At 52.8% G+C, this 26113-nt stretch overlaps 3 protein-coding genes across 3 annotated transcripts in view; 2 read left to right on the forward strand and 1 right to left on the reverse strand.

The window, feature by feature from the left end:
- Positions 1-3362: 3362 nt before the first annotated feature.
- Positions 3363-7535, forward strand: PEAK3 (PEAK family member 3). The gene is made up of 4 exons (XM_085040355.1): positions 3363-3749; positions 4384-4511; positions 4766-5397; positions 5920-7535. The coding sequence occupies exons 1-4, from the start codon at positions 3646-3648 to the stop codon at positions 6907-6909; spliced, it is 1854 nt and encodes a 617-aa protein (XP_084896481.1). The 5' UTR covers positions 3363-3645; the 3' UTR covers positions 6910-7535.
- A 2565-nt stretch (positions 7536-10100) lies between these two features.
- On the reverse strand, positions 10101-13865 carry OAZ1 (ornithine decarboxylase antizyme 1). The gene is given in 6 exon segments (XM_085040198.1): positions 10101-10544; positions 10652-10737; positions 11236-11408; positions 11517-11603; positions 11605-11662; positions 13670-13865. Coding segments are annotated over 6 exon segments (651 nt in total). The 5' UTR covers positions 13786-13865; the 3' UTR covers positions 10101-10413.
- A 276-nt stretch (positions 13866-14141) lies between these two features.
- The window catches only part of JSRP1 (junctional sarcoplasmic reticulum protein 1), a 33004-nt gene continuing 21032 nt past the window's right edge, over positions 14142-26113 (forward strand). Inside the window, exon 1 of the mRNA XM_085040844.1 lies at positions 14142-14207. The gene's annotated coding sequence lies outside the window, so the exon portion shown is untranslated. The remainder of the gene's footprint in view (positions 14208-26113) is intronic.

The following is a 26113-nucleotide window of genomic DNA, read 5'->3' on the forward strand; positions in this document are numbered from 1 at the left end:
TGGCAGCCTTTCCCGGGGCTCTGCTGGGATCTGCAGCCCCTCAGCCCATCACCCCCATCAGCCCCACAAACCCCAGAATAAACAATCAAAACCCCCTCCCACGGGGTACTGAAGTCCATATTAATAACTAATAAATGATTAATGCACGCGTGCTAACAAACTGCCGCTGCTATTAATCAATTATTAATTATTAATGCGGCGTTTATAATGATGTGCCTAACGGGGAGTGTGCAAGGGCAGCACCTCAAGCCCTGCTTTTAGGGAAATTAGGGTTTGGGAGGGGTTAAAAGGAATCGTAGCCTCACAAAAGTGCACAGATGTGCACAGGCACAGAGCCAAACCCCCTGGATGGGGCTGGAAAACTGAGAATTGGGAGCCTGTGCTGGTCTCTGCCTGGGGAAACTGAGGCACGAGGGGGCAGTACAGTGGGAACACGGGGCAGGAGCCAGCGGGGAGGGGGAGGTGGTTCCTCTTCTCCAAAGGGACTCTCCCTGTGCCCTGCCCACCCCACCAGCCCCAGGGCACAGCCTGGCCCCACTCAGGGCCACCCCTGCCCGTGGCAGAGCTGCCATCGCTGTCCCCACAAGGGCTCGGCCAGCCCAGTGTCCCATTGTCCCGCTGGCTGTGGCCACCTGTCCTTGTGTCCCCCTGCAGGGGGTGGCCGTGTCGCTGCCAGGCTCGGTGGCTGCCCTGTCCCCATTCCCGGCTCTCCCAGCCCGGGCTGGCGCCGGGAGCGCTGCGAGCAAAGCGATGCCTCCATCTGCTGGAGAAACGCGCCCTGGGCCATTCCAGCCCGGAATTCCACCGCCCGCATTCCCTGTGGGCCGGGGGCTCCCATGGCACGAGGGAAGGTGGCCTTGGTTGCCAAATCAGCGGGGAGCTGCAGCCCCACGGGCTAGGCGAGAGCTGCCTCGGGAGGAAAGAGGAAATTGGGGTTTTGCTCTCATTTCCTGCTTCAAAACGCGTTTCATGGCTCAGGGAGGTGAAGGGTCGGGGTTGCAGCTCCTGCCTGTGTCCAGGGCTCTGGGGGTACCATGGGAGCCACGACTGAGCCCCGCTGCTCCTTTTGGGGTGAGCTCCAGGGTGGGAGGTGCTGGGAGAGCAGCCCGGTGGGCTCAGTGCCTGCTGTGCCCAGCAGTGCCCCAGGGATGCCCCAGCCTGCCCTGAGCTGGGCACGGAGCATCCCCACAGCACCCACGGGCGGAGAAGAGTGTCATGGAAAAAAACAGCAAAAAAATAAAGACAATTAGAAAAATGCAATTTTCCAGCGGCTGCATTTGAAGATCCTATCTCCCAGTGGGGAGAGAAATCAATTTCCTTACAAACCAAAAAGGCTGGAGCTAAGAAAAGCTTCCCTGCATCAGTCACCCAAATCCAGGGAGAAAAGGGCTCAGCAGCACCTGGACCAGAGTCTGTTAATGCCATCAAGGCCATCAGGGCCATCAGGGCTGTGTCCTGCTGCTGATTTATCCACCTGGAACAAGCAGCAGACCCCACCAAAGGATCCAGGGATGCTCCATGGCTTGGAGAATCTAATCAGCATTTTGCACAGCCCTGCAGAGGTTGGCAACAGGAAACGACCGTCCTTGTTAAGGGTTTGGGTGGCTTTCAAAATTGGCATTTTCGCGTTGGTTGTAATAAGACAAATGAGGAATTTCACAGCTAAAAGGCAATTCCTGGCTGCCCATCTTTCCCTGGCCACTTCTCTCCAGCTTGGCAGGTTCACAGGCATGGCAGGAATTCTGTAATTATACTCCTTACATTCTTTAGTATATCTTAATGATAATATTATTCATTAGGGAAAAATAGTGATGCTTGTAACGGATTCCTTGGCTGTGAGGGTGGTGAAGCCCTGGCACAGGGTGCTCAGGGCAGCTGTCTCCATAAACCCTTCTCACATCACAGAACTAATTCCCTTTCCTCCAGGTTGTTACTCTGGATGAGTTCCAAGGAGGAATATTTTCATTGTCTTCCACAAGCCCAGGTTGTGAGTTCAATTCCCGTAGTAAGAGTTGCACTTGATGATCCCTGTGGATCCCTCCCAACTCAGAATATTCTCTGAGCTGTGATCTTTTTGCCAGGATTTCCTGCAGCCATTGCATGAGAGGAGCCCAGTCCTTGGAAAACACTTTTATTTTTGTTTTTTCTCCTGTTGCTGTCTGTCCCCTCTAGGATAAAGTCACTTTTTAAACACTCTAAACCCCAAATATTTTGATATTTCCTCCCTTCTATTCACTCTTAATGATGCCACTCAATGGTGCCACCGTGGGACAGGTGGGGCTGTGGGCACAGAGCAGCTGTGGCTGCCCCTGGATCCCTGGCAGTGTCCAAGGCCAGGTTGGACAGGGCTTGGAGCAACCTGGGACAGTGGAAGGTGTCCCTGCCATGGCAGGGGTGGCACTGGATGGACTTTAAGGCTCCTTCCCACCCAAACCAGTGTGGGTTCTGGTGGCAATGGGGTGCAGGCTGTCCCCTCCCAGAGCCCTGAGCTGCTCCCTGGGCTGGATCCAAGCATGACTCAGCCCCAGTGTGGGTTTTTATCAGCTCTCACACATGGCCTCGCAGCCAGAAACGGCTCCAGCTGCCACAGGCCAACAGCCACAACCTCCTGGCTGGCCTGGAGTGAGCTGGGAAACAGGGATAGGGAAATAAACACGTGGGAAGGGAGCTGGGGTCTCCTCACAGGGTGGCTGCAGGCTCCAGCACCCACTGAGTCCCACCCCAGCCCCTCAAAGCCCTGGAGAGGTTCCCAGAGCCAGGGTCCTGCTGGCCTGGTTGCATGGTTGGGCTCAAAGTGTGAAATTTCCCACTTTCCTCATGGAAATCCACATCTCCCAAAGCCTGCTCATCCCACATTTGCTGCTCCCAGGAGAAATCCCTGCAGCTGACTTCCCACAGCCCCACCGATCCCACTGTGGCACTGCTGAATGGCATCATTAAAAGGGAATAGAAGGGAGGAAACATTGAAATATTTGGGGGTTAGAGTGTTAAAAAAGTGACTTTATCCTAGAGGGGACAGACACTGACGGGAGGATTTTTTCCCAGCAGCTGAGTTGGGTCACTTGGTGCTCTTTGAGCATCTGTAGAGCTCTGGGAGGCAAAAAAACCAAAAAAAAAAAAAAGTCTTTTCCAAGGACTGGCCTCCTCTCATGCAATGGCTGCAAAAAATTCTGGCAAAAAGATCACAGATCAGAGAATATTCTTAGCTGGAAGGGAACCACAGGGATCATCAAGTGCACCTCTTAATACGAGAATTGAACTCACAACCTGGGCTCGTGGAAGACAATGACAATATTCCTCCTTGGAACCCATCCAAGAGTATCAACCTGGAGGAAAGATGTGAGAGGGGTTTATGGGGACAGTCCCCTCCTCAGAGCAGCTGCCATCCTTAAAGCCACCCAGGAAGGAGGAGTGTGAAGCTCCTCGAGCAGCTCAGGGGACACAAACCCCCAGGTGGCACTGACGGTGGCACAGTGACCACAGCAGGGCTGGAGCTATGCCAGGAGGCTCCGGGGGCTCCGGGAGCTGCCGGGGAGCGAAGCCAACCCCCTTCTTCCTCCAGCCCTGCACGGAGCAGCTTTTGAAAGCACATCCTGCCCCGGCCGGGCGCAGCGCCTTGCGCAAGGCGATTCCCGGCAGCGCCTCATGGCCAGGAGGGGCTGCGATGGGCAGCGGGAGCTGCTGCGGAGCCGGGATGTGGAGCTGCAGCCCCGAGGGACCCCCCAGCTGCCGCCAGGGATGGCTCCGAGGTAACGGAGGGGCCAGGAAGGGCTCAGCACGGCTGTCCCGCCCAGCCCGGTGCTGGGCAGCGAGCCGGGCGGACAGGGACAGGGACAGCCCACTCGGGAGTGCTGGCCCCAGCAGAACGGGGAGCTTTAGGGAAAGCCACGGGGGATTTGGTACCCCTGGTGGCAGCAAAGGCAGCGCCTGGCCGGGACGGGGAAGTGAAACCCAGCGGCTCCATCCCCTCCTCCTTCGGGCTTCTTCTGCTCGCTCCCCATGCCCAGACCCCTGCCCTGCCCGCCCCGGACCTGGCTGGGGTGTAAAAGGCCTTTCCTGCTCTTGTCCCACACCTCTCCCACCGTCGTGTCCACCTCAGGGTCACGCAGCAGGGACCACAGGCCGGACATCTGCCCCTGAGCACTCCTGGGTGTGTCCCACGCAGGTGGAACCACCGCCCGTGGAGCCCCTGGGGCAGCTCCCACCCCAGGATTTCCCAGTGCGGCAACTGGAGTCGCTGGGCTGCCAAACCCCCCGTGTTTCGCCCCAAAACCGCCCCGCCAAGGCTCCCCAGGCCGCCGCTTCCCCTTTTCTCCGTGTTCTTCCTCTGAGCCAGCCGCGCAGGGACCCCGCGGGGTGACACTGCCTCCCGGCTCCCTGCAGGGCCAGCTCCGCGCTCCGCAGTGCCAGCCTGGACCCGGCTGTCCCCGGACTGGCCACCCCCATGCCGGACACGCCGGGGGGCTGTCCCCCTCGGTCCCCCAGCTCAGCCCTCATCTACAGCAACGTGGGTGAGTGACATCCCGCCCACGCTGTGCCCCTGCCTGCCGAGCTGTCCCCTCGGACAGTGGCACAGACCCCTCTGCTGTCCCTGTCCTCCCCCCGCAGTACCCGGCTGTCACCCCTCCGGCTGGCGTTGGGTGTGTTTGGGGCTGGAAATGTCCGGGGGGGTAAAGAACAAAGTGCTGTATTCCCATCCCATCCTGCTCCCACCTTCCTCTCCTCTGTCCTGGCTGCCCTGTCACCTCTGTCCCTCCCTCCCCAGGAGAGCTGCGGGCCCACCTCGTCCCCCGCAAGGCCAGCCGAGGGGAAGGCGCTGGGAGAGCCCTCTCTCAGCCCGAGCCGGACCCCCTGCCTCCCCCACTGCCCAAAAAGCAGCTCCAGCGAGCCGAGTCCCTCCCGGAGCCGGGCTCGTCCCTCCGCTGCCATGGCGACCCTGAGGCGCGGGCTGGCAGCGTCCTCTACAGCATCCCCGTGCCGCAGGCTCCCCCGCGGGACAGACCCTCCTGGGCACCCAAGAAGCCCCTGACCAAGTCCCGAAGCCTGGGGGAGCCGCTGGCCTGGTGCAGCCCCCAGAAAGCCCCACCAGCCAGCCTGAAGGAGCTGACATTTGGGACAGCGGACGGGGAGCTGGGGCAGCTCCTGGAGAGCCCTGCCGGGGTCTGTGGGGTGGTTTTGGGGTGCCAGGAGGCCGCCCTGGCCCGGCTCTCGGCTCACATGCAGGAGGAGCTGCTGGGGCCCGAGGAGAGGCAGCAGCTGCTGGAGGCAGAGCTGGCAGGGAAGCGCTGGGCAGACCTCGGTGTCCTGGACCCGCAGCCCTGCTGCCAGAGCGGGGACGCCTGGTACTTCAGGGTGGGCTTCACCTTCGAGCACAGCCAGCTGCAGTTTGCAGCCAAGGTAAGGAGGGGATCGGGGAAAAGCCCTGGGCGGTGCAGGGGGAGCTGAGTCCTGCAGATCCAGGAGTGTTGGCTTTTCCACGGAGCACGACCTGGGGCCACTTCCCCTTTCTGCACCCACTTCTGCATTTGCTGAACCAGCCGGTGCTGCTGGAGGGGGCTGGGTGACGAGGGTGACAGTTCCCATGAGGCCAAGGGATGCGTCAGAAATGGCACTGCTGGGGACATGTCCTGGCAACTCAGCCAGAGGGGCCAGCACGGGCAAAGGGGAGGCTGGAGCAGAGCTGGCCGCTCAGGAGAGCAGGGTGAGAGCCCTCCAAGCAGCTCTGCAGCTCAGCTGGGGCTGCACCACCCCTCATGTCCCAGTTCTTGCTCAAAGCCTGCCTGGCTCTGCCCCTGGGTTCAGAGGGACCCCAGCATCACGTGTGGGTCAGAGCAGGGCTGACAGGGTGTCCCAGCCCAGGACGAGGCACCCCATGGCTCTGCCCTCACACTGCTGGCCCTGTCCTGTGTGTCCCTGCAGGTCCCCAAGCCGTGCTGCTCCAGCCTGGGGGTGCAGAGCTCGCTGGGGACACACTGCAGCATCCAGCGCCTGCTCGGCCGCTTCAACGACCGCCTCCCTCGGGAGCTGGTGCTCCCGGGAATCCCTGCACAACACAGCCAGGCCCCTTGCCGAGAGGAACTAACCTGTCCTGCTCCCCAGGTGCTCCTCTGTGCCGAGGTTCCCCAGCAGACCCTGGCAGACTTTGTGAAGAGCTCCCACGCTTTGCACAGGACCAGCCCAGGGCACTACGAACGCCTGGGCTGCCTCCTGCTGCTGCAGCTGTGCATGGGGCTGGAGCACCTCCGGGGGCAGAACGTGGCCCAGGGGGACCTCTGCCCTGAGAACCTGCTGCTGGTGCAGTGCCCGTGTCCCCCCAGGAGCCAGCAGGGCCAGAAGGAGCCGCTGGGACTGTCCCTCCCACGGCTGCTCATCAGCAGCTTCTTCAAGGTGCAAGAGAAGCAAAGACCTTGCTCCAGCAGCCAGGAGCAGGACTGGACCCAGGGGCTCTCTGCAGCCTTCCCTCCAGCAGCAGCTGAGCTCAATGTGGGCAGGCTGATCTATCAGATCTTGCACGTGGACATCTCCCTGGAGAACATCTTGGACTTCAGAAGCAAAAGACTTCCCGAAATCCCCTTGCTGTCCATCTACTCGGCGGGACTGAAGCGCTTGGCCACGCTGCTGCTGCACAGGGATCCTCAGCAGAGGGTGTCCATCGAGCAGGCCAGGGGCATCCTGCAGGTGCTGCTCTGGGGGCCACGGCAGGAGCTCTTTGCCAGGAGCAGGAAGAGCCTGGCACTGCTGCGGAGCTGGCTGGAGGTCAAGAGGGCTCTGCTGCTCCTGAGGTTTGCGGAGAGCTGGGCTGAGGCAGGAGGGAGTCCTGGCCTGGAGGAGTGGCTGTGCTGTCAGTACTTCCAGGGGGTCACTGAACACACCCTTTTTCAAGTCACCCAGGTTCTCTATGCTCCCTAAATCAACCCTCAAGTTTAGCCCACCCAAAGCTCTCCTCAAAGCCAAGAGCCCACGAGGACCTGGCCAAATCTGTCCTGTCCATGGGCAAGGGGGTTTGGAACTAAATTATTTTTAGGGTCCTTTCCAAGACAAACAATTCCATGATTCTGTGAAAACTACCCATTCCTCAGAAACCCAAGCTGGTCCTCACTGGGAAAGCTCTGCAAACCCAAACCCACTTCCTCTACAGCCCATGAATGATGAATTTGGAACCAAACTCCCAAACACAGGGTGTAGTTTTACACCCTCAAAGAACTTTTGCTTAATACTCTGAGTCTGGTTTATCAGAGTGTCTGAGGAAAGACAGCTGGATGGGAAACCCCAACATCAATTTAGTGGCTGATGATCCCAAGTAAAGTTTATGGGGTTCAGACTTTGCACAGAAACCCCTCAGACCCCTCCTGCAGCCACAAGGTTTTTGCTGTTTTGAATAACACTCACAGCTCACCCTTCTCAGCAAAGGAGAAACACAACAGCTCCTTCAGCCTGCGCTTCCCAGGGACAATTTGTGGCACAGTCACAAATAAAAATAATACTTTAAAGGGAAAAATACAGCTTCAATAAAACCTGGAGCTGAGCCTCTCAAACACTGGTCCTTTATGTGCTTCCTTGCCAGTGTTCCACACTCTGGGGATGGATCTGCAGGGAAACACAAAGCCAAAGTGCCCTGCGTGGTGGAGATTACCCAGAACAGCCTCCATGGGGTCTGGGAAACAGCTCAGGTGAGTTTATGGGCACCAAGGCAGGGCTGTGGCATCTGCTCTGTGCTGTGAAATGCTCAGCACCACATGGCACCTGAGCCAGTCCCCAAAACCATGTGGATGCTGAGGGACCATCACAGTGAAGGCCCTGCTCAGGTCATTTAAATCATTCCTCAGTAATTATTAATCTACTCACAGGCATCTAGATCAGGTATCAGGGAAAATTTCTTGACTGAAAGTGTGATCAGGCATCAGCACAGGCTGCCCAGGGCTGTGGTGGAGTCACCATCAGTGGAAGTGTTCAAAAAGCTGTGACACTTGGGGATGTGACACTTGTGGATGTGGCTGAGTGGTGACACAGCAGTGATGGGGGAATGGCTGGACTCGATCTCAGGAGGCTTTTCCAACCCAAACAAATCCATGATTCAGTGACTCTATCACCTGACAGCAGCAGGGCTGAGCACACAGTGGGACAGAGTCTCCCCACATCTGCTGTGCCCGTGGGTGTGGCAGTGGCTCACCAGGCAGTCACCAGATCCTGGGGCACGGCTGGATGGGGGAGATTCCTCCCAGGAGTCCCTGAGCTCCAAAAAACAAAAACAAACCAGAGCTGGGAGCCTCTCCAGATGACACCACAGAGCAGCTCAGTCCCAGATCCCTGGTCAGGGAGTTTCTGCCTCCTGCTCCACCCAAACCCCCAGCACAGCTGCCCCACCCAGGCTGGACCCCCCAACCCTGGCACGGAAATGGGGTTCAAATCTCACTGCAGGCTCTTGGTCAGCACTGAGTGCCCCCGGAGAGCCTCAGCCCTGGTGTTCCTGTCTCTGCTGTAGTGTCTGCCGTGGCTACGAGGTGGCAGTAAAGGCCACGTCCAAGACTGAATCCCTCATCCCGGGATTCAAAAGCAAAACCATTCCCGTGGCTCCTGCAGGCCCATGGCAGCCCAAGGCTGGCAGCCCCTGCACCCCTATTCTGGATTCCAGCGTGGCCAAGGGCAGCAGAACATCCCACGGAGGCAGGACCAGGCACATTCCACATCCCCATCCTGTGGAGAGCAGCACACGGCACAGGCGCCACATCACAGAGGAAAACTGATTTTTCCAGATAATCTGTTTGGGAAATTCAGCCCTGTGCCAGCGTGTTGAGTAAAGGAGGGACATTCTCCCCAGTTCATGGCACCATCAGGAAATCCTGGAATATCCTGAGCCAGAAGGAACCCACAGGGATCATCAGTCCAACCCCTGGCCCTGCACAGACACCCCAACAATCCCACCCTGGCCATCCGTGGCAGCCTTGGGGCAGGGACCATTCCCTGGGGAGCCTGGGCAGTGCCCCAGCAGCCTCTGGGGGAAGAACCTTTCCCTGACATCCATCTCAAATCTCCCCTAGCTCAGCTTTATGCATTTTCCCCAAGTCCTGCCATGGGCCTTCCAAAAATCCCAACAGGATTCCAAAAATCCCTACAATTGTAGGGCCACAGGGGAATTGGGAAGAGCCAAAGAGCCCAGCAAGAGCCCCTTGCACCACATCACTGCTCACAACCCCCCCAGGTTACTTTGTGCTGCATCTCCAAAGAATTTGAGGGAATATTTTGGTGTATTCCATGCAATTCCAGTGGTGCTGAGCCCAGGGATGGCCTGTGGGGGATCCTCAGGCCCCTCACTCACACATTTCACAGCACTCAAAGCCCAATTTCTTCTTCTCACACCCAGCACAAGCTGGTGAAATAACCCATCCCAGCGATTTCCTGCTCCAAGGTTTTATAAAAGAAAGACTGATGAGCTCTGACAGTGCCAAACAAGCCTGCAAGTACTGAAAAGCGTGGAAACACCACACTTTAAATCTCAGCCCTTTGAAGACTTTGTTGCAACTTCAGCTCAAGTTTTGTTAATCCCAGCACCACCAGGAGCCCATTTCCCCTCTGCTCACCACCCTGAACACCAAGGGTGTCTGTGGACCCCAAATGCAGCCCCCTCCCCATCCTTCAACCAGTCTGTCCCCCCAGGAACACCACTGAGCTGCAGGAGTGCCACAGACCTTCCCAGCTCTCAGCCACCATTCCTGGAGCCACCCTGCACACACTGGTGATGCTGCAGTGCTTGGGAACACTGAAATTGCAGGTATTTGTCTATTTGGTATTTAAAGCAGCCATGTGCTGAGCTGCTCATGTTCCACTTACGACTTCCCAACCAACTCATAGCCTGAATATCCTGCAAAACACAGGCAGAGCAGGGAAGCACGGATCCTCATTACCACACCTGCTGATTACTCACTAAAAGTAGACTTTTCCAGAATTGCTGAATTATTCCAAGCCCTGGCAGAGCACATCCATGAGTTCCAGTCAAGCAAAGAACGAGCAAAGCCTTTCCACACCTGCAACTTTAATGGTTGGGGCAGTTCCAGAGTCACCTCTTGAAGAGTGCAAGTCTTTAAACAGCTTAAAACCAGCAATAAAAAGTAAAATATAAATTTTTATTTAGAATTAAAGCAAATACTTCAGTATCACAAACACAATATTAAACTTCAAGAAATATACTGCTAAATTTGGAGGGAGCATTTATTTTTGCACAACCACAACATGCGCACAAAAATCCAGAGAAAGATGTGGAGTCTGAAATTTTCAACATCTCACCACCAAAGCAGCTGGGTCACACAAGGTTTCGTACAAGAGTTAAGATAAGACTGGAATAAGATGTTGACAAAATTTCTACAGAATCATCTTTTATAGACAACAAGAAAGCTCTAAAGAGGCAAACATTGCAATCTAGTCTTCTTCTGCTGAGTCTCTCTCAAACGTGTAGGCCATGAAGCAAGCGTCTGGTCTCTTGGGGACAAGGGGATGCCCTGGTCTCACAATCTCAAAGCCCAAAAAGCTGAAAGTACGGAGCAATGCAGCTAGAAAATAAAGCAGGAGACAGGTTTCACCCATGGCATACTGCAAAAAGAAGTTAAATTTCCACCAAAAGGCGTTTTGTGTCTCCGGAGGCGCAGGGAACACCCACCTCTGTCATCTCTGTTCTTGTGGAAACAGATAAACACGTGCTCGACTCGGAGCTGTTCTTCAGCAAACTCGAGAAGAACTGCAAAACTGCAAGAGAAACACAAGGGGCTCAGTGCCCATGGAATCAGGGAATGTCCTGGGATGGGAGGAACCCACAGGGATCATCACAGGCACCCCAGCAATCCACCCTGAGTGTTGTCCCAGTGCTCCCAGAGTTCTGGCAGCAAGTGCTTCCTTCAGAGGGAGTTAGCAAGGCCCTGAGAGCCAATCCACACAGGAATTCCTAAGAGGCATAGGTTGGAGCCTCACATCACCAGGAGATCCCTGAGCCCCAGAAAGAACTCGGGCAGAACTCTTCAGTGGTACAGAAAATGTGTCTGTGTGACACAGCTGAAGAAGCTGCAGTGACAGACTCAGAACCAGCCTGAAATCCCAGGCTTTTGCCTGGTGCTGCCTGCAGCCCTCAAACCAGGCTCACAGAGCTGCACCAGAGAGCCTCAAGCACCAGAATATGAAGAGTAAAGTGTTCTCCCACCTCCCTGACAGGCCCTGTGTGAATCCACAGCTCTATTCTCCCTGACCCACCTGTCCTTGCTCCCCTCAGGCAGAGCACCACTGGGAATTTCGATGTAGAGGTTGTTGTTGTTCAGCACTGCTCTCCAACTGATGTGTTTGGCATCTGTAAGCCTTGACTGGACATTGAGAATTCTTGTCCTGTTGTTAGGTGTTAGTTCTTCTGTGACATTCAGCCGATTATCCTGCAGCAGGGAGAGAGCCAGAGTTATTTTCCCGCTTGTTTTTGGAGGAGGGATTGAGATGGGGAATGCTTTCAAGCTCACCACAAGCTGTTCGTTGCTCATACTCACCGAATAAAATAAATTAGCTGAAAGATTGTGATCCCTCTGACTATTCCCTCGCCCACCTGGGATCTTCAGGGGTGGGTGAGGGACATCAGGAGCACCACCGAGGCCCCGGACCCAGGTTACTACAGCAATTGAAGGGAACCCTGGAACTGCAAAGGGAGCACAGTTAGACAGGCAGGACAGCTTGGACAAAGCCCTGGGACTTCCAGGATTTAAACAGTGATCAGATGGAAAGATTTAATTTAGGAAAAACAAACTTAGGCCAAGGGACTCCTCCCACTACAAGTGGGAAGACAAAGGAACCTCCACACCAGGAGCAGGGCCAGTGACAGTGCCCAGGGAGCTGTTACTGCAGTATTTGGACGGGAAGACTCACTTAGAGATCAAAAATATTGTTTGAGTGAGCCAGGTGTGTTTTTGTAGCAGGGCAGGCTTGACCTGATCTCAAGAGAACCTTTCTGCAGCAATGTGTTGTTTTCTGCCCTCCTTGTTGTTCTCAGGTAGCAAAAACCCCGAGCCCAGCAAGGCAGGGATGACTTTGCCTTGGGATATTCATCCCTCAGACCTTCCCAGCTCGAGGCCAGGCAATTCCAGGGAATCATCTCCACCTCCAGGATTTTGAGCTTGAGCTGAGGCCACACCTGAATCTCTGCAAACCTCCAAAAACACCTCCAAAATCTCTTCCCACCCAATCTCTCAGAGCGACTCCACAACGCTGGGCGCTCGAGGAGAAAAATATTTTATTCTGAAGATCCGAGGACTATTTTTAAGTTTCTCCCCATCCTTTTCAAGGGATGTTTCACTCCTCCCGTGGCAGAGCAGGGCTGGCCCCTCCCTCTGCACCATCCTTCACCCGCAGGCTCCACTCTTGAGTTGCGTCATCTCAGCAGATGCAGCAATCGAGGCCCTTGGGGGAATTTTCACAATCGTCCTGTCTCCGGGTGCCAGCAGCAGCCACTGCAGCCATTTGCAAATCCGAATAAACAGCTACAAAATAATCCACCATTTTGCACACTTCGCACCCGAGTTGCGGGGTTTGGATTGGTTTGGTTGTTTTTTTTGGTTGGCTTTTTTTTTTTTTTCTTTTAATGAGCTTAAAACTTGTGATGAACAATCCGTATTAGAAAGGCTGGGAATGGACAGAGAGGTTAAATATTATGTGCTGGAAGGTAAATTTTATTTATATTTTTATGTGAATGCCAAGTTCTAGTAATAACATAAAACCTGCGCTATTTTCATTAAACGCATTATTTCAATTAAATGAGTGTCCAATCCATTATTTGAAGCTCTTTAAAAGAGACGTTTTTCTTTGGCACCAGCATTATTTATTTTTATCTGAGCATGACTGTGAACTATACATTCCTCACTTCCTTTACAAAAAAAACCTTTAAAAACCCTTTTCCAGGGTTGTGCGGTGGCAATCCTTAACAATTTCACCTTTCTCCCCCAAAAAAAAAGGTGTTGCAGAAAGAAGGTTTCCAACTATAAATATGTTTTCGTGACGTTTGCGTGCACTTGGGGGGGGGGGGAACCATATTTAATCCGCAGTTTAATAGAAAAACGGTTTAAAAACTCCTTCCACAGTCCACACACGAGGCGTAAAGGGCAGACTGATGTCCTGAGCATCCACCGCTCCACACCAAGCCACCTTAATTCAGGTATTTTCTTTCTTCCCAGCACCTGTGGGGGTTGTTTAATCTTTCGGCTGAGTTTTTAACCAACAGCTCTCGTAACACTCTTACCCTCGATTAGTTTTGCGGAGTATCCACGGTTACATAAGGGGATAACAGCCTTCAATCCTTCGATATCTTTCCCTAATTGTTGTTTTCCCCTCGGGCCCCCCCAGCCCGGCTCTCACCCCGGGCACTCCCAGCCCTGCCCGGAGCCTCTCCCAGCCCGGGGTGCCCTCAGGGCTCTCTCGCAGAGCCGGGACAGCTCTGGGCCCTCCAAAGAACCCTTTTTTTGCGGTTTTTCCACCCTCCCCTACCGCCTTTCCCCGCGCGGCGGGGCCCAGGCCGCCCCTCCCCCGCTGGCCACGCAGCCTCCCCCGCCCCTCTGCGGCCACCAGGGAGGCGACAGCGAGACGAGGAGGGGTCAGAGGAGGGAGGCAGCGAGCGCCCGGCGGTGCGAGGCTGAGGGAGGCCGCGGCGCCTCACCTGCTCTGTCCGGTACTGAGGCTCAGCACAGCGGGCATGATGGTACTTTTATTCCCCTCTTTCTCTCTAGCGAAGCAGTGGCTGTTGAGTATCCGTTGCAGGGAGGATTTCACCATCCGGCCGCTCTGGTCCGAACCCCGAAACCCTCCGCCGCCTCCGCCCCCGCTCCCCAGGCGCTGCTACACAAAATGGCACCGCGGCCGCACTGGCTCCCTATATACCCTTCGTCTGCCACGCCCCCGATGAGACCGCGCCCCTCAGCGCCTGCCTCACCCCCTCCCATGAGGTTGCTGCTTCTATTGGGTATCACGGGTGTCAATTAGACTATTTCTCTTCTTATTGGCTGAGCTGAGCGCGGGGGGCGGGACATAGGGCTGGGGGCTCTGCACGGGAGGCGGGGGATAGCTGCGCGTGATTGGCTGCGCGCGCCGCGGGTGGGCGGGGCCTGGCGGGGCACCGGCCGGCGGGCGCTCCGCAACCCCTCACTGCCCTCGGAGCCGCCGGTTCGAGTCCCGCGCCCGCGCCCCGCCCGGCTGAGGTAACCGGGGGGGCCGGGGGAGGAGCGGGCTGTGAGGGAGCGCAGGGAGGGAGAGACGCGAAGAGTCATGGAAAGACACGGAAAAACACCGATAGAGCCGTAGGGTGCAGCCCCGGGACCCCCTGTGTGACCCCCGCGGGCATCGCCGCCCTCAGAGCCTCGCACAGAGCTCGGTGCTGAGGGAAACTTTTCATTAAAAACTAATCATAAAGCCCCCACAAGTAGTGCGGAGGGTCTCTGAAAGGTCGGGCTGGGGTTGTGACCTGGTTTTGTGGCGAGTGTTTGGGCTGGTTCCCTTTGGCCTGGCTGTGGATTATGGATTTAGAGTGGAATTGGGATGGGGAATGGTTGGTTTATGGATTTATGAGGGAATGGGGATGGGGAATAGTTAAGTCAAGGATTTATAAGGGAATACGGATGGGTAGCAGTTAGTTTATGGGTTTATAGTGGAAAAGGGATAAGGAATGGATGGTTTATGGATTAATAGGGGAATAGGGATGAGGAAAGGTTGGCTCATGGATTTATAGTGAAATAGGGATGAGGAAGGGTTGGGTCATGGATTTATAGGGGAATAGGGATGGAGAATGGTGGATTTACAGGGGAATAGGGATGGGGAATGGTTGGTTCATGGGTTTATAGGGGAATAGGGATGGGGAATGGTGGATTTATAGGGGAATAGGGATGGGGAATGGTTGGTTCCTGAGTTTATAGGAGAATAGGGATGGGGAATGGTTGATTTATAGTGGAATAGGGATGAAGAATAGTTGGTTTATGGATTAATAGGGGAATAGGGATGGGGAATGGTTCACAGTGATGGTCTTTTAAGCTAAAAAGGCTTTTTTGCTGTGCCCTCATGAAGAAGGGGGTAAATCCTGGTTATTTACACAGAAGAAATCGGGCTCATCCCTATTCCCAGCCCATACCTTCTGCTTTCCATGTCCTGCCAGGGGCTTGGAAATCGAGGATGGGGACATGGTTGGGTCTTTCTGCTGCCCCATGACAAGAACAGTCCGGAGGAAAAGCTGGGAATTTGGAAATGGGACACCCCCACTGTTCTTCTGGATGGGATTGATGGAAACACAGCTTCATCCCTCGGGGGTGAGGGTCAGCCTTCAAAATTCATCTTGAAGCAGCAAATGTGCACAAAAAGCTAAATAGGTCGTCATTCCCATGGGTTTGGGAATCAGATCTTTAGCTGAGCCATTTCTGACCATTCCAGCCTGAAAACCAAGGCAGGGGCACATCCTGAGCACTGGGAATTATCCTGTAGGGAAAGAAAGCTCAAAATAATGGTTTAAGTGATGGTGGATTGAGTTTGCAGGCAGGGATGCTTGTAAGTGTAAGGAAAAGGTGTTTATAGAACCAAAGGAAACTGCTAAAGAGAAATTGTAATGGTTTTAAAAATCATTGTTTTCTATTAAAAAACTTGTAGATGGCTGTATTTCTTTTTTCTTCATTCAACTCGGGCCACAGCACACCTGTTTTATTGCCTGCAGCTACCAGAGCTGCATCTGGCCATTTTTTAGGGTTTTTTATTACTACCTTATTTTTATTTTCTTGAAAATATTCCCATCCAGGAGCTCTGAGCACATGGATTGATGGGCTCCACTTTGCAGACGGATCATTGTCTAAGTCCCCACCCACCTTTTGTGTCCCGAAGCTGCTCGGATTGCCTGGGATGGAACAAAGTGTTGTTGCCAAAAGAAAACAGTGTCTGCTCTCCCGCAGCTCAGAGGAGAAGCCTGGCCTGGCCAGCAGCCAGGGAATAATCTGGGAATCGTGGAAAGTAAAAGGGATGAGAGGAAAGTCCTTTTCCTGCTGCAGGTGCCTGCCCTTAGCTCCCAGAATTCGGCATAAACTGAGTTTGTGCTCCCCTCACTCTGGAGATTTGGGTGTTGATTTATGGAGGGGAAACTCTTGTGTTTAATACATTACCCAGAGACCAGCCTGAAACAATGGGATAGCTGCAATTCCGGAATATCCGGACCACACGGAGCACCCCAGAGGAGATTCAGCAATTCCTGCCTTGTGGGCTGTGTTAGGAAGGTTTTCCTGCTGGGGGATGGAGGTGTCAGGGGGTAGAAGGTCCACATTAGCATTCGGTGATAGATTTCATTATTTCCAATAATGGCATTTATTATTCCTGTAGTAATCCGGCTGTAATTCCTTATAATGGCTCTGTGTGAGGGGAATCATCGCTGCAGCTGTTTCCTCTTCCCTGGGAACAGCTTTGCCCTTTGAATCGCTGTCACCTCCATGGTCCATCACTCCATTTCACAGCTGAGCGCCCGGAGAGCTCCGGGTGCTCTGCGCTCTGCAAAAGCCCAACCAACCTGTGCTGGGTTTGTGTTCAGCACCACGGGGGATTAGTTCCAGCTGCAGTTTTGCTGAGATAGCCTGACTTCCACTTTAGCAGGGACAGTGATTCATAAATCCTCACACAGAAGCCTCTGACTCACAATTTCGGGATTACGGCTGAGGCAGTTGGAGATGTTGCCATCCCCAGCTGGTTTTTTACCCCTGGTTTGCTGTGACTGCCCTTCCCGTGGCAGAGTAACTCTGTGGCGGGGTTGTTGCTCCAGCTGCATTCCCCGTTTGGCATTGCAGTCCCTGGAATTACCTAATTCAGGGGGCAGTGAACCCTGACAGTCTGAGCAGCTCAGCTCTGCTGTGGCACAGCAGCTTTCAAAACACAGGGAAGATTCACAGAATCTCAGAATATCCTGAGCTGGAAGGACCCACAGGGACCATCCTGTCCAAGCCCTGGCCCTGCACAGACACCCCAACAATCCCACCCTGGGCATCCCTGGCAGCATTGTCCAAACGCTCCTGGAGCTCTGGCAGCCTTGGGGCAGGGACCATTCCCTGGGGAGCCTGGGCAGTGCCCCAGCAGCCTCTGGGGGAAGAACCTTTCCCTGAGATCATCCCAAGCCTGACCCAGCTCCAGCCATTCCCTGGGCTCCTGTCCCTGTCCCAGAGCAGAGCTCAGCCCCTGCCCCTCCAGCTCCCCTCGGGAGGAGCTGCAGCCCCCGAGGAGTCTCCCCTCAGTCTCCTCTGCTCCAGCTGAACAAGCCAAGTGCCCTCAGCCACTCCTCAGACCCTTCTCCAGCTCCGTGTCCCTCCTTTGGACACTCTCCAACAACTTTAAATCCTTCTTTATTCTTTATTATATTGTATTTTTACAAACTATTGCAAATGGAGGATCTCATCCATCAACTTCATCCCAAATCCTCTGCAGGTGTCCTCAGACAAACAAAGTCCTCCTCTTTCCAGCTACCACAGCCTTCCCCTCTCCAACAACTGCATTTCCAAGGACCAGCACATTCCCACAGCCAGGAGCTTGTGTCAGTTCTCAGCTGCTCAGGGAGCTCCCCAGAGAGCCCCCAGCAGGTCCCAGTTGCTCTGTGCTCTTACCCCAAGCAGGTCACAGCAACTGGGCTGCCTGAAACCACCTGGGAAAGGATCTTGTACAGCCTGAGTTACTCAATAACCAGAGCAGTTAATGGGGAAAGGACAGAAGCACAGCACAACATTAGTGATCTAAGTTGAAATTGTTTCAGGCTGAGGAATGCCAAGTTTATTTTCCTAGATTTTCCTTTCTTAGCTTGTTTCCTTCTGCTTTTCACCCACTTTTCCCAAAAGAGGTCTCAAACACTAGTTAAAATCACCAGCCAGTGATTCTTTGTCAAGCTTTCAAGTGTTTTAGTTTCTGAAATAGTTTGGAAGAAGAGTTTATGGCAGCACAGGAATAGGTTAAAGCCAGATTGAAAGCTGGTGTTATTAGAGAAAGCAATGGGTATGGGATTAGTAGCTGTCTTCCCTCTTCCCTGTGTTTTCAGGTGTGCAAGTGTTTGTGTGATCAGGTAACACCAGATCAGTGCTGAGAAAGATGTTCAGGAGTTGAAACACTCATAAAACTCAAGGTACTGAAATCCTGCACGTTGAAACTATAATTCTGTTACCTCATTTATTCCAAGAAGGAAAGATAAACCCATCTGTCATTTAGGTGATTAAAGCAGGATTAAATAACACAGCTGCAAAAACTGCTGCCTCTGCCTGGTTTTCTGCCACTGTTGGAGCTGAGGCTGCTCCTGCATCCCTGTTCTAGAGGAGCAACAAAGCTCCAGGGAAGGGGAGTGGGACAAAAATCCTCTTTGACATGTAGCAGAAAGCCCTGTGTGTTTTGTGCTTTGCTGCATCATGCTGTCAGGGCTCTCCTGGAACGTGGAAATTGATGTTTGTGGCATTTAGCAGCATCAGGGGAATTCATCCTGCTCCCATTTGCTGACGAGGGAAGAACAACAGAGAGAAAAACATCAGCTCCCTTCCAAAGCATGTGCAGTCCATGCATAGCATTGCTCATTTAGTGCCTCCCCAAAAATGGGAATAAAAGGAATAATTAATTTATTTATTGAGCCAGGCTTTAAAACCAAGTGGTTCTGATTGCCTTTTCTCTCAATTTCCACTGCAGGAAGACTCTGTTTGTTCTTGCAGTTTTCAGAGGTGTCTAGAGATGCAGCCAAGCACCAAAACAGGACAGGAGCTGAGGCTGAGATGTCCATCAGGACGTGTTTTCACAGAAATCATTGTCTGTGATGACTTCACCCTCTAATTTGGCTGATTTTAGTCATGGAATAATTGAAATGTTCCTCTTGGTCAGCTCTGTGTAGAGACAAAGGACAGGAAAAGCTTGTGAGGCTTTTATCAAAACACTGGACAGTGTTATTTCTAAACTTATCAGACCTGTATTTTGTAAGTCTTATAAAAAAAGGCTCTTAAATCCACCCATCTTCCTTAGTACTTCTGGTTCATCTCCTCACAGGTAACAGTTAAGTACCAGTTATCTAATTTTAAATACTCCCCCACTAAATCACTCTTTAGTGTGTCAGAATCTATTCTCATCTTTGTGGGACAAGTAATTAGAACACCTTTTCTAGCTGGAAAACTCTCCTCATTTTCATTGTCATCCCTGTGAGAATGATTTGATTTGAAGGTCAGGTTTTCTGCAGACCCACTTGTGCTGGAAGGAGACTCTGCCAAAGGAAGCCAGAATTTTTAGGTGTTTACCAGCACAGGGAAGAATTTATTTTTCCAAGATCTTTGTGAGATACTGAACTAGAAAAAACCCAGTCATCAGACTAACAAAAAGAAGTCTGTACTTCTCACCAAAAAAACTTTGGATCTCTGTTTTTTCACTTCAAAACAGCTGGCATGGAGCAGGATTGAATGCAGATGAGGTAACAGACGTTGAAAATGCTGTAAATTCTCATTATCTGAATCAGGGGTGGAATCCAACATCACCTGGGCGCCTGGGAAGTGCAGAGTTGTTCTCTTTGAGTTTGCAGGATCAAACTGAGCAGTTTCCACATAAAAATAATGTGGGGGCGAGGGGAGGGAAGTTGAAGTGGGAGCAGGAAATCAGCTGAAGAGAGGCTTGGCCAAGAGCAGGAGCCACAAGGAGCAGTCAGAGAGTGACACCTTAGGATTTCTGGGAAGGAAGCGTGCTGGGAAACTTTGTTGTTATGGCTCTGCAATTTAGGGATAATGTTCCACAACACTGATTCCTGTATTGATTTTTCTCTGGCTGTTGTTGCCAGTTATGAACAAATGGCCCTGAGGAATTCGGAGGTGGTTGCAACACAATCGAGTGAAAGACATTGCAACAGCCTCCCTTCCCCAGCCCATTTTCTGTTTCATTTCTGTTGGGCCAGAGGCAGCTCTGCTCCATCCCCTCCCCGGAGTTACCCAGCGGTGATGGAGCTCTGGTTTTGCTGAGGAGTCACAGAGGGAGTTACTTTGGAGAGGGGATGGAGCTCTGTCCCTCCTGTTTACATGGGGAGGGTGTTGGGGTCCTGAGCAAACCCCTCACAAATCCCTCCACATTGATCCCATCACCACCAGCCTTTCAGGCATCCTGCAATTCCTCCGTGAACATTTCCCTTCTCTGCTGACTCCTTCCCCTCCCTTGTTTGCTGGAGCCTCTGTGTGGTGCATTTAGAAGTTTATTTTTCGCTTAGCTTCCATTTTCTCCCCCAGAAGCCCAGCACCAGCAGAGGTTTCCCTGCAGGACAATCCCCCTGCCCAGCCCGTGCTGGGAAGGGGAATGGGACAGCCTAGCTTGTTTTCCTCCAGTTCCTCTTGGGCTTGGATCAGCCAGCCTTAGGGATGAGGAAGTGCCCGGTGCAGCTCTGCTTTTGTAACCCCTCATTTCGTTTGGAAATGTTATCCAAACAAACAGCTGCCAGCAGGATGAGCGTTAAGACCTGTGCAGAGGCTGCTCTGTCAGAAACCAGCTCCGAGTGAGCTTTGCCTGCTGAAACATTTCACCCAGCAGCTCATTAACATGGAGATACTCAGAGGAGACTTTCCCCCCCCCGATTAGATCCTGCCTGTGATAAGAGCATTAACGAGCACATTTCCCCATAAATAAAATGAGCAGGCCTGGAGGGCAGGGAAGGTTATTTTGCCTGGAATCAGATACATCCCACGCTCACCCTGCGGAGAGCTGGGGCTGGGGGAACCAATTCACCCTGAGAACGAGCCAGAGACCAACAGGCAAAGGGGGATTTCTTCCAGCTCTGTCTGTGCTCCACACTGCTCTGTTTTGGGGATAATCCATGTGGATTCTGTCACTGGACAGAACTCCCTGTGCTCATGGCCAGGGCAGCCCTTGGGGTGCTGCAGAGGGCCAGGAAGGTGCAGCCTGGGGAAAGCTGCTTTGGCCAGGCTGTTGATTTAAGCTGCAGGAGGGACAGGAAGGTCCAACTTTGGTAAAGCTGCTTTGGCCAGGCTGTTTTTTGAGCTGCAGGAGGGATAGGAAGGTCCAGCCTGGGTAAAGCTGCTTGGACCAGGCTGTTTTCTGAGCTCCAGGAGGGGCAGGAGGATGCAGCTTGGAGAAGGCTGCTTTGGCCAGGCTGTTGATTCGAGCTGCAGGAGGGACAGGAAGCTGCAGCCTGGGGAAAGCTGCTTTGGCCAGGCTGTTTTTTGAGCTGCAGGCTGCCTCGTGCTCTCTGCATCCGTGTCTGAACCAATATTTACTCAGGGCTCTGTGCACTGGGATCGTCAGCAATCCCTGCAGTGAGAGCAGGGCTGGAACCAGCATCAGGCCAGTTTAGCAGCTCTCCCTGTTTACATCTTTTTTAAAAATACTCTTGGCTTTCAGGCTGGAGAAAGGTGGCAGTTTGACATCTCTGGTGAGCACGAGCTCTCCCTGCAGCAACCTGCCCACCTCAGAGCCTCTGCAGCCAAAAATCCCCTCTGGAAGTAGGTGGGCAGCAGCCCCCTGACCTGGGCAGGCCTTGGCATCTCTCCAGGAAGTGATAAACCAAAACCCAAAGACAACTGGTGCTCCCTAAAGGACTGGCAGCAAACTGGAGCCACCAAACACCACCACCCTCAGAAGCGAAGGCTTTAAAATGAAAGCAGTTCTGGTTCAGTGCCAGGATTTTCCAGTTTTCCCAAAGGGTTTTATTGACGAGGCCGTTCTAGGTACAGATTAACTTCCCCTGCCTCCTGTTTGTCATTAACTCTGGGGGAAGCTGAGGTTTGAAGGGTTCATTGCTCGTGGAGAGGTGTGAGCAGAGCAGTGTTTCACAGCCCTGTCCTGGTGTTTCCAAACAGCCCAGGCTTTGGGAGCTGCTGATTCCTGAGTGTCCTGCTGGCTGTGTCACACACAGGTACCCTGACTCCTCTTTGGGATGACAAAACCCCATTTCCACACAGAGCTGAGCATGTGCTCCAAGCTCTTAATGAGACCAGCAGATTTCCTGAGGTGCTGGAAGATAAAGAGGTGGCATAAGGAAGGTAAAGATCCCTGAAATTACTGCTCAGGCTTGGAGCTGTGACCTACTTAGTTTGATTTCCTGCTCACACTGGCTTTTGCCAGTTACTTCAGGTGATGAGCTGAAAACCTCCTGCCTCAGAGGTGTGTGGAAGGCAGGGAGTGGCTGTGATTACTGGAAATAAACTGGACAGGAGCTGAGATTTAGTTCTGAAATCTGTTTTCTGGGGTATTTGACCACCTCTCTGATTCCCATGTAAATGTTTGTCCATTCTTGGGTCAGAGTTTCCCTGCTGGATTGTCCAGTGGGTAAATCCTTTCAGATTCCAATGGTGCTCTGCCTTCCTGGTGCTTCCCTGGACTTTTGTCCTGCAGCACTTTCATTTCTTACCTCCCAGTTCCTCATTCCCCCTGAATGTTTGTTTGGCCTCACACACAGGCACATCCTGGATCTCTGACCACCAGGATCATGGATTGGGCACTCTCAGCCCATAGTCAGCCTCACTGGGCTCATTAGGGAGGAAAATGTCATCAGGAACCCTTCAAGGAACAGGATGTGACAGGAAGCAATGCGAGTCAGCAGGTCAGGCCTTCACAGCTGTCAGAGCAATGTGCACAGGGCCACAGCTCTGCTAGGCCCAGCCTTGGGCTTAGCTAAACCTGATCCCTGCAGGGCAGATCCCCCAGAGCCCAAGGGTGTTTCTGAGACAGGGAACACGGGGTCTGTGGATTGTGTGTTTAGGCTCCCACCGGGACCCCTGCAGCCCCTCTGGAGCTGGAATTGCAGCTGGAACTGCCCTGTGTCCCTGTGGGTTGGGAAGCTGAGGCAGGGAGAAGGCAGAGCTGAGGTGGGAGCTGAGCTGGCTCTGCTGCTCCCTCCCTTCCCGCTGGAAAATGGACTGGGGGGAGTTTAGATCCCTTTTCTAAAGTCTCCTTTGTAAGTTACGTTCCAAAGCAAAATGTTCCTTTGAACCTAAATTATCTGTCCTAATCCCACCTCAATCCCCTTGATTTTTTTATTGATCTTTCTGTTGCCTTTAAAAATATGGGCTATTACTCTTTGCCAGTGATAATCATGTTTAATTCTCTTTTTTATCACCCTGGGCTTTTCTTCCTGTGGTTTCCTTGCTGTTTGGCATTGTCAAGTTTATGCACTGCAATTTTAAGATTTTTAACTGTGATGAGGAATATTCCTGCTGGGGGCAACTGGATGCTTTTGCCCATGTTATGGAGGTGGCTGCAAGATACCAGTTTATAGAAAAATGGATTAATTTTATCTTTTCATTTTCAGGGTGATGTTGGAGGATAGGAGCCACCCTCTGTCCTTGTCACACAATACAATAGCACCAAAACTCTGGTTATTTTTATCACTGCTCTCAATGTCCCTGGGACTTAGAAAACTCTGAATTTCAACAAGCCTTTCCTGAGGCTTCCATGCAAAGCAATGCAAATAAAGTTCATCAATATGATTAAGCTTTTATCATTTTGGCCCAAACTGTGACACCAAGGCTGGGACTGGGGTGACCCAGCTGCTTCAGGAATGGTGTTTCCAGGTCACTGTGGGGTGTGGAAGGTCCTTTGGGTCCCTGCTGGCTGCCAGCAGCAATTCTGTGTCCATCCTTGGGCAGAAGGGATCAGAGAAGCCCATTTTGTGTCCCAGGCATTGTTAGCTGCCATTGCAGAAGGACAAATAACCCAGGATTTTCGGGAATCCTTCCTATCAAACCTGTTCAGAAAACTCTTCAGTGAGAGGGAGGCCAACGTTTCCCCACACAATCCCTTCCAGTACTTTTCTATGTTTACTGCTGCAAAGTATTTGGGATTTTCCCCCTTAAATTCATAGCTGCTGTTCCTCCCTCACTTCCCACAGGCAGGAACAGTTTCTCTCCAGTCTTTCCTCACTGGATTCAGACAGGACACATCCAAACTCCTTTCTTTCATCCAAAATACTTCTTGCAGCAGTTCCAAGTTGAGGCCTTTTTTTCCATGACTTTTTTTTTCCCTGACCTCCAGGTAGAGCAGCTCTGACACATTGGGAGGAAACCGTGGGATTTGGGAAAACAAGCTGTCCTTCATTTTCCTTGGAAATCAGCTATTGTTGCAGCTCTCCCACATCCCTCCCTGCTTGTTAGAATGCTTTGAAAAGTTCCCTTTCTCAAGGCATTCCCAATCCTTGGGTTGACTTTTCAGCTGGGAAGGTTTCAAGAGCTCTTGGTGCAGCATTTTGGGGACATTGAGCCCTGGGGCTTTTCCACCTGCAGGGTTTGGCTTCCAACTTTGAGACCTGGACATGGAATATCTTTTCTGATGGAGGGATGGGGATGGGAGAGACCTGCTGAGCCCAATCTTGCTGTCCACATGTGGTCCAAGGATTCCTAAAGGCACCAAGCTCTCCCCTCAGCCCTCAGTGTGTTCTCTCCACAAGCTGGGAGCTCTAAGACTTACAAAGCTCCTTTTTAATCCCAGTTATATTTATTTTAGCCAATTTTTTTCTCCCAGTTGGTTTCATGCCAGCATTGTCTTTATGCTTATATTGGCATCTTGGCTCTCTCTTGGTGCTTTTGTGTGTAGCAATCCAACCCCTTTGTTTTGGTAGGCAAAGCAAACTGAGATTTTCTTCTGTAAATCTTCCTTTCTCCTTTCCCTGCTTCTTGTCAAGGAAGCCTCTCAGCCATCCAGAATCATCCCCACACAACTTATATATGGAAAGCATCTCTCCACGACCACCTAAGTGCCATCACCTCTTAGGTAAAACCCAAGTGTTTCTAAATTCATTTGCTGGATGGTGGAAAAGGAGCTAAAAAAGCCCCAGAAAGGAGCTAAAAAAAGCAGAACAAAGAGGGAAGAGTTTGGCACATCTACATGCTGGGGTGGTGATTTGTCAAGGATCACAGAATCCTGGAATGGTTTGGGTTGGAAGGACCTTAAAGCCCATCCAGTGTCACCTCCTGCCATGCCAGGGACACCTTCCACTAGCCCAGGCTGCTCCAAGCCCTGTCCAGCCTGGCCTTGGACACTGCCAGGGATCCAGGGGCAGCCACAGCTGCTCTAGGCAACCTGTGCCAGGGCCTCCCCACCCTCACAGGGAGGAATTTCTTCCCAATATCCCATCTAAATGTTGCTGTTGGAGGCTCTCACTGGATCCTGTGATCCATGTGGGTCTCTGCTTTGATGTTCTGTTGGAAGCTGCCTCCAGTGGTCTGGCAAAGGGATCCAAACCAGCTCAGGCTGAGCCCCTGGCTCGGGAGGATGGAGGGGGAAGGAGTTTGGCAAAAGCTCACTCTGCACCACAAAGATGTTGCTTAGAGATCTCCCAGCAGGAGTCTGGGTCTGTTTAGCTCCTGTGTGCTGATCTTTGATAAGGAACTAAGAATTTTGGGGGGTTTTTTGGGTAAAAACTGGGTGCTTATCATGTTTTTTCACAGCCAGAGCTAAGGGTCCTCTTGTCAGGGATCCCACAAGACCAGAGGTGTTGTCCCTTCAGCACTGACTGCTCCCTGGGGCGTTTAATAGGGGAAAAAGAGCCAAAGGGGCTCAGAAATGGTGCTGTGACCTGCTGTGCAAGAGCAGTGAAGCTGCCAGACCAAACCATGTGTCCTGCTGTCCTGCAGGTCCCAGAGATGGACATTTCAAAGTTCTGTAAGTTGCAAAAGCCTGGAGCTCTTATTTGGGGCAGGTCTGGGCTATGAAAGTTGATCTTTTCACAGGTTTGACATGGGGGGAGGGAATGGATTTCTGAGGGCCCAGAACCTGTCTGCCTCCTTCTGAGGGGGCTGAGGGTGATGTCCAGAGCCAGGGAACTCCTGACCAGTGATGAGGTTCCTCCATCTAAGGAGAGACTATTTACAAGGGCTGGAGGGACAGGACACAGGGAATGTCTTCCCACTGCCAGAGGGCAGGGATGGATGGGATATTGGGAAGGAATTTCTCCCTGTGAGGGTGGGGAGGCCCTGGCACAGGGTGCCCAGAGCAGCTGTGGCTGCCCCTGGATCCCTGGAAGTGTCCAAGGCCAGGCTGGACAGGGCTTGGAGCAACCTGGGCTAGTGGAACGTGTCACTGCCCATGGCAGGGGTGACACTGGATGTGCTTTAAGGTCCTTTTTAACCCAAACCATTCTTGATTCTTT

Source organism: Lichenostomus cassidix, chromosome 28 (genome assembly GCF_008360975.1).
Source record: "Lichenostomus cassidix isolate B80296 chromosome 28, HeHo_3.0, whole genome shotgun sequence".
NCBI classification, from domain to species: Eukaryota; Metazoa; Chordata; class Aves; order Passeriformes; family Meliphagidae; genus Lichenostomus; species Lichenostomus cassidix.